Source organism: Chironomus tepperi, unplaced genomic scaffold (assembly GCF_022539635.2).
Source record: "Chironomus tepperi strain 1889 unplaced genomic scaffold, CSIRO-AGI_Ctep_v1 contig_33, whole genome shotgun sequence".
Lineage (NCBI taxonomy): Eukaryota > Metazoa > Arthropoda > Insecta > Diptera > Chironomidae > Chironomus > Chironomus tepperi.
The window spans coordinates 284,612-297,197 of NW_027226155.1; the positions used below are offsets into that span (position 1 = coordinate 284,612).

At 31.6% G+C, this 12,586-nt stretch overlaps 1 protein-coding gene across 1 annotated transcript in view; it reads left to right on the top strand.

Moving 5' to 3' along the window:
• The first annotated feature begins 2,162 nt into the window (after positions 1–2,162).
• The window catches only part of Bili (FERM domain-containing protein 8 Bili), a 68,925-nt gene continuing 58,501 nt past the window's right edge, over positions 2,163–12,586 (top strand). The window contains exons 1-2 of the mRNA XM_070645470.1: positions 2,163–2,310; positions 5,261–6,409. Of these exons, the coding sequence (XP_070501571.1) occupies positions 6,219–6,409 (191 nt within the window). The 5' untranslated portion in view covers positions 2,163–2,310; positions 5,261–6,218. The remainder of the gene's footprint in view (positions 2,311–5,260; positions 6,410–12,586) is intronic.

The following is a 12,586-nucleotide window of genomic DNA, read 5'->3' on the forward strand; positions in this document are numbered from 1 at the left end:
ATTTAAAAGCATTCTTACTTATAATTACTTCCCAAAGTATTTCGAGAGGATATTAAATTCTTTTTATATAACTACGTACATTCCTAGCAACAATACTTGAATTTCCAAACCAGTTTTTATTTCAAGAGTTTAATACCACTTCAAGGATCATTTAAGCAATTTTTAAAAAATTTCTTTTGAACTCTCAAATATTAATTGAATTTACCTTGAATATTTTAATAGGCGTAATTACCTTGCATGAAAGAAATTTCACCAGAAATCATTAGTTATTTATGATAAATATATCCAATTTCCATAAAAAAAATATATACAGCACATTATCTCCAATTTTGTACGTTGTATCAATCACGTATACCAAAAATACCAACGAAAAAAAAAATTAGCAACCTCATTAAAAAAATTATTTTCTTCGAGCTCATTGAAGAAAGCCAAAAAATTTGAAATATGATGGAAATTTTCATAGAAAAAGTAATTGAAGTATGATTGATGAAAAAAACAGCAAAGTACGTACTTTACTAGGAATAAAATTAATATCAATTCACAATCGTCATGAATTGTACCCCCACTGACTCAGACTTCGGGGTGACTAGTTTGAGGATTGATGTTCGAAGAACTGGTTAGATTAAGATTGAAATTTGCAATAAAGTACAGAAATTTAATTAAAATTTCCAAAAAAAAAAATAAATTTCAATTCTCAAGACTTTTAAAAGGAAAAATTTCTCATCCTGTAAAATCGGAAGTCTTTAATAAACTTTTCCGTAGTCTACCTGGACTTCTCCGAACAACCCGAGAACCTTGGTCACGGCATCGGAAACCCTTAGTCTAAAATAACCCGATCGGCACATATTGAAATGTTGCCACCACGACGACGATAGAACGTGCAAGTGGACCAAGTTGCTGCCACCAGGTTCCAAGCCGCGTCGTTGCTCTGATGGTGACATTTCAATGTGCTGATCGAATTAGCAATTATTAAATTTTTGCACGAAAATAAATTATTTTTGAGAATTTAAGCAATAAAGCAGAGTTGGCAGGACTTTGACTCTCCGGACTCAAATGTTTCAAAAAGGCGCCTACACTATGGATTCGCCTCCAACGGATACCAGCCAACTATGCAATTAAGAACACAAATTTAGGGTTATGCATTCATCATTTGGATGTATTGAAGAATGAAAGTTCAAGCAACGTACCGGCAGTGATACAGCATAAATTTAGGGTGACCAGAGAATTTTTTGCAAAATATTCAATTTGGGACAATTTGGGAAAAATCGGGACATTTCTAAGTTTGACACTATAGAGCTCATTTTGAATTAATTTTAAGGCTTTGTGGGACACAGCAAGACAGGAGAAATGTCAGTGTCCCGGAAAAAACACATCAGATGGCAACCCTAGACCGTCAGACATCAGCTCCAAAACTTTTTCTCTAACTCAAAATACAATTTACAGCTTTAATATGAATATCATTTCTGATATCAACATGACATGATAAGGAGCAGCGAAGAAAAAAAAAGTGTAAAGGCAAAGAGGAGAAAAAAAAACTTTCTTTTACATAATCGCGCACATGTATGCGTGCCTATATATTCATTATTATAAATATATATAACTTAAAAAAAGAAAAGAAGAAAAAAATGAGGAATAAGAAGAAAATTATTGTATAGGGATGAAAATTGCTGGTAAAAACATTTCCTTGATGATGAGCGATGAAATATTTCCAGTCGGGCATTGCGCATGCGTCATGGAAATAGGGAAAACTTTGTTATGATTCAATTCCTTTCTTTGTTCGAAAAGTCGGGCATGATTTTTGAATTTTTTGGGTGTTTATGTTTTTAAAAAATTAAATTAAATTAATTAAGAAATTTGAGAATTTTTTGGACATTTTTCCAATTTTTCTTGTTAATTTTCGAATTTTTCTACATCCTTAGCTTCCATTAAATTTATCAATTCTTCAACATTTTCGAACAAAAAACCTTCTTGTTATTCGAAAATCCTGCACCAATACAACGATAAATTATTAATACCCAAAATCAGATGAAACTTTTGTACATTTTTCCTGCTCTTACTCTCATAATTTTCCCGATTTTCCATTTGTGATGATTGAAATGGCTACCAGTTTCTGATTTTTTCTAAATATAAAGGCAAAGAAGAAAAGAGAAAAAAAACTTTTTTTTTTGTATATTAAATTCTATAATTACAAAAGGAAATGTGAAGATATTAAGTGAATAATTGACATATTGTGGATATAATGAGTGGAATTTCGTGTGACGGGAAGTGAAATTTGTAGTTGAAAAAAGGAGAAAATAAATCGAAAAAAAAGTAAATAATCGCAAAAAAATAGGCAAAATCTGCCATAATTTTGGGTGGGTTTATGGTGAAAATTTCCATCTTGGATGTTAATTTTAGTGCTGAAAAAAGTGTGAAAATGTTCTAAAAATAAAAGCAAAGGAAATTACCCCTAACAAAGGAAATGGATATAAATTTGCAAATCGACCCAAAAATGTCATGATTGCCTTAAATTTCATTATTTTAATATCTAGTTCCTCATCAACTGAAACTAGTGCTCTTCAGCTTTTTTTTTTTTGATTAATTTCAAAGCAGTGCAAAAATTCCATCACGAAAATGTCAAAAAAGGAAAAAAAAAATTTTTTTCGCTTTTTTTCCTCGCCATACACAAAGTATTGATTTTTCCCATTCTCTTTTACTCCCGCACATCTGAAATAAAGAAGAGAGAAAAATGAATAAAATAAAAAAAAAAAGCTGATATATACATTATGTATATAAAAATCAAATAACGAAATGAGATAACAAATTATTGCACTGTTTCCGGTGATGATGAATTTTTTATAGACATATAGGGCCGAGTTTTATTTTTTTGACTAAGTGGAATGGCTTTACTTGCCTGGATATACATTTCTCGTCATTGTTTAGAGAAGTTTTCGCATAAATAATTTATTGGAGTGAGATGGATTTTTTGGGGTGTGTTACTTGATTTGTGATTAAATATGTCTGGATTCGACATTAGTGGTTCTCAAACTTTTCAGCAGGTCACGGAATACGTCAATTTATTGAAAATAAGTTGCGACATATTTAAATATTGGCCTTAAACATTCAGGTTTTGAAATTCTAATTTTGAATGTTTTTTATGTCGTCAAACTCTTTGTGAGTCATCTGAGATCACATACCGAGACAGTTAGGCGGCGAGGAGCATAGTTTGAAAAGCCCTGTTTGATAAGGTTTTAGGAAATTCAATATACAAATTGATAATTGTCATTTTTAACAATTTAATAGTTAACAGTCTTGTTAAAGACTTTAGATTAAGTTAGAAATTATTTTATGTCAAATTAGTACTTGCTGTTACATTTAGGCATAAGGGTTCACGAGACGAAGGTCAAGACTTCTCAGTTCTCAACATAAAGACCATTACGGTTCCTAAAAGCAGCCTCTTTGTCTGTCAGGATCAGTTTTCAAAATTTGTCGAAACCGAGACTTCAAATAATTTCCTTGTTGTCTAGTTTTAAGTGCCTGTCTTTGTCTCGATCTCGGTTCCATTCTCGGTCTCGGTCACTGCCTCGGTTTGGTTCTTAGTATCGTTCTCAGACTCATTCTGAGTCTCCGTCTCGCAATAGGTTTTGATAATTAATCGAAACAAGGACTTTGGAAAACCCGATTTAGACAGATTTATTTATTAAGAAAATTTAATTTATTGTCGACCTCGAAGTCGATTTGAATTTTATATAAAGTCGAGTCGAATTGAGTCGACTTTTTCTTACAAAATCCGAGTAGATTTCTAGCTCTAGAAAATTATAATAAATCTAGAAAATACATTAAAAATTAGTTTATAGCTAGTTGTTAACTAGTGTATGTTTATGAATCATCCTTCCTATAAGCTTGCTTAAAAATATCCTCTATATTTTCTAGCTACTAGGAAATACAATATAAAGGACACATAAATCCGTATTTCATCAATTACTGCCACGCATTTACAGTATTAGAAACATTATTATAAATTTATAAACCTTAATTTTAAGTCGTGTACGAAAATGGTTCAAAACAAAAATAATTTTGAGAAATGATAAAACTTGAAGAAAAGGTCAATATTGAGTTAAAATTACAGTATTCTAAGAATAAAAATATAAACAAAATTGTTTAACTTTTTCTTACTGTTCTGTTGTCTTTTTTGAGGAAAATTTGAGATGAAATATAAGTCTTGCTCATTTAATGGTCTATATTATTAAAGATCTTGACTAGCAAGTGGCATATTTTGAGTCAAAATTTTTAATAGATGCATATTCATGTTCAACATTGCAATTACTCGATAATTAAGTTTGGTGACCCATTTTGAAACTAGTCCACGGGTGGATCACACTAAATAGTTTAGTGGACAACATTTTCAAAAGTCTTCAGAGATATTACTACTACTTAGAGTAGTATTAACCACCAAAACCCTCTTTTTGTAAAGAAAATCTTCAATTTGTTAAGGTTTTGCGTGCAAAAAATCCCAAAACATTTCTAATTCTTTGCGATCCATCCAAAAAATTAACAAAACTCCCCTCTATTCTCAGAAAATTTAAATTAGTTAAAATTAGAATCTATTCCTTGCAACTTTTCCTAGATTATTTGAAATACTTTTTAGAGTCAATTATGAAAATTTAACAATATCTGGCAAAGTGCGTGTCCTCAAGAGCTGAGTAAGCTAAGAACTAAGCTCACGAGTATGCTCATTTATTATACTTAAGGTGAGCAAGCTCACGAGATCATGTTTTTTGTCTATTAAGGTAGACTTCAGTAAATGATTTATTAAACATGGAAATTCCCAAAAAAACTGGAAAATCCCATTCATACCGTCACAAAACCTATGAAAAAGTTACTAAAGAGAACCACAAAACTGCACAAAACATTCAAATCTTCCATCCCTCATTGCAGTCTAATCCATGAGTAATATCACAAAATATTTCATATCCACACAATGAGAACCATCCCACCATTCTCACAATTCATTTTTTGTGTCCTGAACAAAAAGAAAAATCCATTAAAAGTGCGTAAATATTCTCAAACAAGGATTACCAGCAAGAACAATTTTTAACCAAAAATGGAAAAAAATGAGGGCATGACAACGAAAAAATATAAATGTGAAATGTGTTAATTTCTGACAAATGTTCTCACACAAGCAGAAAATAATAATTTTTTTTTTCTGAAGATCTTTTGTCAGGCATACGTGAGAAATCACATTAAAAATGATGAAAATAAAGAAATGTTCCCATTACAGGTTTTAATACATAAAATTGTGAAAAATTCCACCCACATACACGAGTGAATTAAAAAGCATTTACTAAGGCACAAGGAAAGAAGGAAATTACAAAGATCCATAAGTACTATGACGACAAAACGAAAGAAAAATGTGAAAAAGATTATTTAGATGTAAAGCGTGTGGATATTACAAGTGAAAAATAGGAAGGAAGTGTGTGTACAGTGAGAAAGTCCAAGTGTAATAACAAGTTGTGTGCTCTTCTTCTTCCTTAATTTTTTTTTTACATTCGTGTCATACACAAGAAAGAATCCAATAAAAAAATTATTGGTGCCATCAAGAACGGAAAAAGGAAACGTACGAAGGATATTTATTAAATTCCAAAATTTCTCACTTACTCATATAATACATTATACTTTATATACACACGCATAAATAATTCCTTTCTTCCTTAAATGCCATAAATATAAATATAAGCTGTACATAATATACGATTGAGTGATTGTGCTAATGGATATAACGAAAAAATTAAGTTAATTCCTCGACCCCCGTGTTAAAATAGTTAAATAAAGTCATTAAAGGAATAAGAAGTGAATTATGTGTTAGCCACAAGGATATACCAAATGTTAATGATTTGTCATCAATGTGTAAATAGCTCATGAGATAGGAACAAATTCCTCATTTTTCTTTTTAAAAATATTCAAAAATTTTCCTTTGTTCCAATTCCAAATTCGTCGTCGTCAGTCGTTGTTGTTGTTGTAGTGTGAATGAAAAGAAGAAGGAAAAAAAGTTTCTGCATGAAAAAATAATTAACGTAAGCAAGTTACGGAGTGTGAGAGAGAAGGAGGGACATTATGGCTTCGTTAACAAAGCAAATCACGATGAACGTTTTATGAAAGCAGAACAAAAAGCTTAAAAAGTTTGGATAAATTTACGAAAAAAAAAATATATTTTTAATCGAGTAGTGTAAATGCCGTAAATGGATCCAAAGCAGCAGTACTGTGCACCAAATGATATGGTGCCTGCATCTGCCTCAACAGCATCGAAATCCAAGGCACAACTAAACTCAGGAAATTATATTAATGTCGTGCCAATGGCTGTTGTTAATTCTGGTGTTCAGTACCATTCCAGGAGAAAATATCCGCCACCTCAAATGACACCTGACTATCAGTAAGTTTAGTTTATCATATTTATTATGTCTATTTGTTTTATAAATAACTGTGGATATAGTAAACATGGATGATATTTTGCCTGAAAGTATTTCATGGCTTTGCTGATTCAACATGTGTGACTAGACAATTATTTCATAAAGTTCAACTATAATTATTCGGAATAATAAAGTATTAAGGCTCAATATTTGATTTGGGTGTTGTTATAAGCTAAAAATAAATTAAGGAAATTACTAAGTATTAAATTCAAATTGTCCATAAATGTTATTCTGTGTCACTAAAGTAAATAAATGCTCACGAACGGCTATGACATCGTGACAAATAGACCATGACTTTACTATAGACTTAGGCCGTATTTCACCTAAACTGGCCTGAATTCAAAGTCCCATAGTAAAGGACTATGAAAGTAAGCTCTTTGTCTTTTAGGGGACTCTAGATTCAGTCCAGATTCGCAGATTCGCTAGACCTCAGTCTAGAGTCAAGCTAGTGTCGAATTTTCATACATTAATACACCGAGTGCTTATTGGGGATTATCGATAGCCATGACAAGTATTCCAACTATAATAAGATGTTCTAAAGCAGTAGCGGGCAACCTATGTACACCTGTGTACACTGCTGAACCGTATGGCAAGTGCGATTTTGGTCGAGGCTAGGGTTTTTAATCCCGAGATTGACTTATATGCAATCTTGCGATTAAATCCCGGGATTACATAGATTTTGATTCGAGGATTAAATATCCTAGTCGAGGCATACCACCATGGTGTGCCGCCAAAAATAAAAATTGCCCACTACTGTCCTATATTATGGAGGAACAACAAATCAGACTTGCGTCATTTCATTTCGAAAAAATTCGAAATTAGTTCGAAAATATTCGAAATTGATTGCGAAAATTCAAAAAATATTTTACCGTTACTATTGATGTAAACAACGAGATTTTTTTTATAAAAATTATCAATTCTTCTTATGAAATTCCGTGAAATTAAGACTCAAGTGACCATTGATATCATTGCTTATGTGAAAGAAAACAGTTTTATGCATCAAAATTTTTCTAAATATTGATTTTTTGTTTGTAACGTATTTTTTGAATTTAAAAATTTTCAACGGTCATTTATTTTTTAAAAATATAGTTTTCATCCCCGTTTTTTCATTCAAATAATAACGATCAATATTTGAAATGACGCTAGTCTGCATCAAATATTAAAAAAAATGCTTTGTTTTTTTGGCGAAACAACATATGATCTTCTAAAAAGGAATTATTTTTAGTTTAAAAAGGAATTATTTTATTAATTCATTCTAGGCAGCAACAATTCATAAAGTAAATAGAAAAATGGACATTACTATAAATATAGCTTGACAAAAGTAATGGAAATTAGATAAATAAACTTTCTTTTTGTTTGTTCTTTCGTAGCTTAATCAAATTAAAATGTAATTAGATTTATGGATTGACATAAATAAATTGAAGTAAACAGTGTCCTGAAAATGGGATTTAATAATGTCATTAAATATGTAAAGAGCTTTTAAGCTAAATTGAATCTATTTAAGTGATTAATAGAGTAAAAATTGGAATGTTAACTATGGCCAAGTGGTCGGGTTATTGGGTTATTTCGCTGAAGTCACGGGTTTAATCTTAGTTCAAATGACACAAATGAGGAAGACTTTGCTAAAGCTCTCTTATCAGGACCAAATTGAAGTCCTCTAAATTTGACGTCCTAAATTTGGCAGATTACAAACCGGTAGACGGTTTTAATTATTACGACCATTTCAACCCGAGCTGTTAATTCACGAAACAAGTTGTAGCTAGACCCTGAACAGGCCCTGAACAGTTTGAAATTTGTATGTCATCTTTTCATCCAACCTTAATAAATGATTCAAGTCAAATTCGTTCATCCAAAATCCTTTAAAGCTATAAATTTTGAATTAATACCTTTGAATATTTTGCTACGTGCATCATAAAATGTCAACAACTCAAGGTATAATCTTTATGTAATTTAAATTTGAGTACTGAATTCACAAAAAAAAAAAAAACATAAATCAAACCAACGCAAAATCTTTCTTGTTGCTTATTGACAACAAAAGAATTACTTTGATTTCAATACGTAAATAACAAGTAAACAACATTCAATTTTCTAAAGGTTACAAAATCAAGTCTTTCATAAGAGATTACAAATGCGAATTGATCGGCGGATTTCAATTAGATATCTAATATTATTTTCAAGGTAAAAAAATAATTGGAGATGAAATTTTAAGGAATTGGGGATTGAAAATGTATTTTAATCTGGAGTACCATCCCAATATGTCAGAATACACGATGTTTACGTGCCTTAATGGACAAATATATATTACTACTAATTGCTAATAAGCTAATGCTAAGATGATGTCTAGTTATAACGTATTTTTGTTAACTCAAAGTCATAATTAGTTGATGTCCAGTAGATGTCTAAGTTTTACGTCTTTGTGTCCACTCGGGTTAAATATTCCACTGTTTATTGCCAGTTAAGCAAGACTTTATTAAAATGGTTGAAAAGGTTTCTGATTCTTGTTACCATACCAATGTTCTGACTTCCTTCCTACGACTATATGCTAAACAATTTCTTTATTGTTAGCATTCTATTTGCCTTTTGTGTTCCAAAACAATGCCTGTCTTACAATGTCTGATTTATTCTTTCTTAAACTGTGGTCGATTACCATTTCTATCTCCCGGTCTGGAGTTTGAATACTAGTAGTTCTGAATGCAACGGAAAGTTAGTGACAATATTTGATTAGTATGTATCCAGATTTCACTTACTTACTTACTTACTGGAATCATGCTCCAATGTAGAGCCTAGGTTTCTACAAAAGGCCTTCCATCTTACTCTGTTGCTGGCCCTATTACAAAGTTTGTACAAATTTTCCGTCTTTGCACCTAACTGATATTCTTTTAAAACCGTCCTACGCTATGTTGCTTTTGGAGCTCCAGGACGTCTTTTCCTTTGTAAATTACATCCTAGGGCGGGAAAACAAACTTGTGTTTCTTGTGTTAAACCTGTTAAAGAAATTTAGAAAATGATTGGTAAGCAGCTTTGTCTTGAAACCATTAAAGTTACACTGGGATGAAGATCGAGCAGCCATATGAGTACCAAACGGAGGTAACTTCAATTTGGTGTTAGTTAAAAAAGTTATGCTAAGCCTTGAAAGTTCTGTTGTCAAGCCCACTTCATTTTTGTCGCTCGGGAAGGTCTCTATCTTCAACCAGAGTTGATATCTTGCATCTGTCTTTAGAACTTAAAATGCAAACCTTTGATATGCCGATCAAATGTGTATTTCTATCAAGTCTGCCTCAATCGTCAAGATTGTCATTGGGGAACGTTACTTTCGAAAGTTTATTAATATTCAATATTCATTTTTTGTTGCAGTCAGTGTCAGTCGATTGATCCTAAAGTCTAAATCAGAGTTGTAAAACAGGCACCTGTGACAGCAAAAGTTTGAACTAAAAATTGTAATTTTCAATCCCGACTTTTGAATTTTTCGGGATTCTGAAATTTTTCGGGATCGGGAAATCCCGGTATACCCCGATCCCGATCCTGATAGCGAGAAAGCATAAGCAAAACCTGGACAAATTCTTGATAATTCATACAAATCCTTACTAATCTAGAAATTGCGGTCACAGGTGCCTGTTTTGCAACTATTGTCTGAATATATTATTTTTAATTTGAAACTTTTTAATAGATTATTTTAATGCTTAACTAGAACTACTTTACTAGTTTCTTTGATTGACTTGTTTTCCATTAAAAAACCTGACGCAATTCATGTTTACAGAAACACTTAAACTTTTCTTTTACTTTTTTTTAAGATTCTCTTAATACAAGGATAAAGCTTGTAAAAAACATCTTGAGTGCAATTTACATAAAGTAATTGGAGAATTCAAGTTGGAAATTCCATTTCAAATAAAAATTATTCGAACGTAAATCTCCTCCTGCTCATTATTTTCCATGCAAAAAAAAAGTAATCTGATTTACGATTTAAAAAAAAATAATAATAATAAAAAAATAATTTCATTTTGCTTCATAAAGTTTCAAGGATTATGAGTGAGCTTTGTGCTTTGAGAAATTGAATTGAGACGTCAAAAGAAGAATTTCTTTGAATTTTTTGTTTGAATGGTATTAAATATTAGAAAGAAAATAAGTTGAAGAAACTCGTGAAATTAATTTCAATTATTCGTGTTTTATGCTGTCTTATGTTAAGTCTTGATGTACTTTGAAAGAAATCCAGGGTCAGATGTTGTCGTAAAAAACCTTAAAAACCGTAAAATCTGTGATTTTTTTACGATTTTTCTTCAAATAAAAATTCGTATTTTCTACGGTTTTACAGTTAAAAATTGGCCATTAATGTCCAAGCAACACAAATGAAGAAAGCTCAGCCACAGAGCATTTAAGGCTCTAATAAAGCTCCTTTTAACGCGAATTGGAAACAGTCTGAATTTGGAAGCCATATAGATGTCTGATGGAGCTGTTAATAAAAGAGCTTTAATGGAGCTATGACAGAGCTACTCGGGATGTACTCATTGCTTTTAACAAAACTACATTATCAACAATTGCTTATTATACCTGATGTCTTCTAAGATAACTCAAAGCATTTTTATTTTTATAATTTATGAAGCTCACAAAGAAAATTTTTCCAAGAATGTATTCAAGTCGACTATAACAAAGGAGTGTTATGCTCGAACAGCATATTGCTTCTCCATAGCAGTGGTGGGCAACCTTTTTTTGCGACACATCTTGATGGTTACTTTCTTACTTATTACGTCCGTTCATTTATTACGTTCGCTTTTTAGGGAGGAGGGCGTTCTAGGATTTTGTAACAGCCTAAACACAATTTTTTTTGCATGTAAATTTTGTAACGAGGGGGAGGGGGTCTGGAAATTCGTTTTTTTGCATCGTAATAAGCGAACGGCCCCTTACTTGCTTGACGAAGATGCACTAGGATTCATTGTCTCATTTAGAATTCGTCGAAAGCTGGATCTGTCTTTAGATAACTTCTGAATGTTTCTAATTCCCGGCACATTTACATTGTTGCTCACACAGTAATCCCATGAACTCATTGGTCTACTTCAAGACCTCTTTTCCATGGTAAGCCTCAATCAAATCGAACATGGCGTACTGTTCATGGCATTTGCAAAATTTTTTGACAGCACAATAGTGTGCCGCGACACAAAGGTTGCCCACCACTGCTCTATAGAGCTTTATTCAAATTTTTTACAAAATAATTATAATAAAATTTATTATTCTTGTAATAAAAAATTTAAAACTATCATTAAATTTGTCGAATTCCAGTCAAATTTATTACTTTGAATGTCTCCAGCACACCAACAGATCATCATAATAAGTCACTCGGGACAGTTAAATAAAATTTGTAGTTCTCGCTTCAATTAAATTTTTAAAAATTCTCTTTTAAAACAGAATTTTTAAATTTTTAAAGATAATTCTTCGTCTATGTCTGGCTTGATGTCAAAAAAATTTTATTCTCATAAATTTTCTATCTCATTTCCTTTTTTCCTTCATACTTCACAGTCTCTTTGTCTTATCATAGTGAGGAAAATACTATAAAATAATAAAAAAAAGGAAGAGGAATGAAGATAAGGAATAAATTATATGAAGACATTTATGTAACTTCGATGCGATATTTGGTGAAAAAGATTGATGATGATGAGGATGTGTTGTTTTAACTTTTGTGTTGTTAAAGTATATGCAAAGAAAGATTTTTGGGGTTTTTGAAAGGTTTTTGTAGTTTTTTATTGAGTTATGGTTTATAGACTTAAAGGCATTATTAATAAGGACGGTAAATCGCAATTGATCGGTAATACTCGTCCATAAAAGTAGTTAATTGATCCGTGGCCACTTAAAGTCTGCTACAGTCCTTTATGATAACTACAACTGGTCATTAAACACTTAACTTGGAACAAAAATCGTCTATTAAATAACAGATATTTAAATTAATTCTGCGGCACACCTGATATATTTCAAAGAACACCTGTGTACCGTGGCACACAGATTGTCCATCACTGATTCTGAGCGACAGGAATGAAGAAGGCTCCGCTTCATTTATTACCAAATGGAAGTTGCCAATTTTTGACAGCCAGTAGAAGAGAGCGCTATTGTATGCTCCTCATCCACAAGAATGAAACGAATGCATAAATTGATGC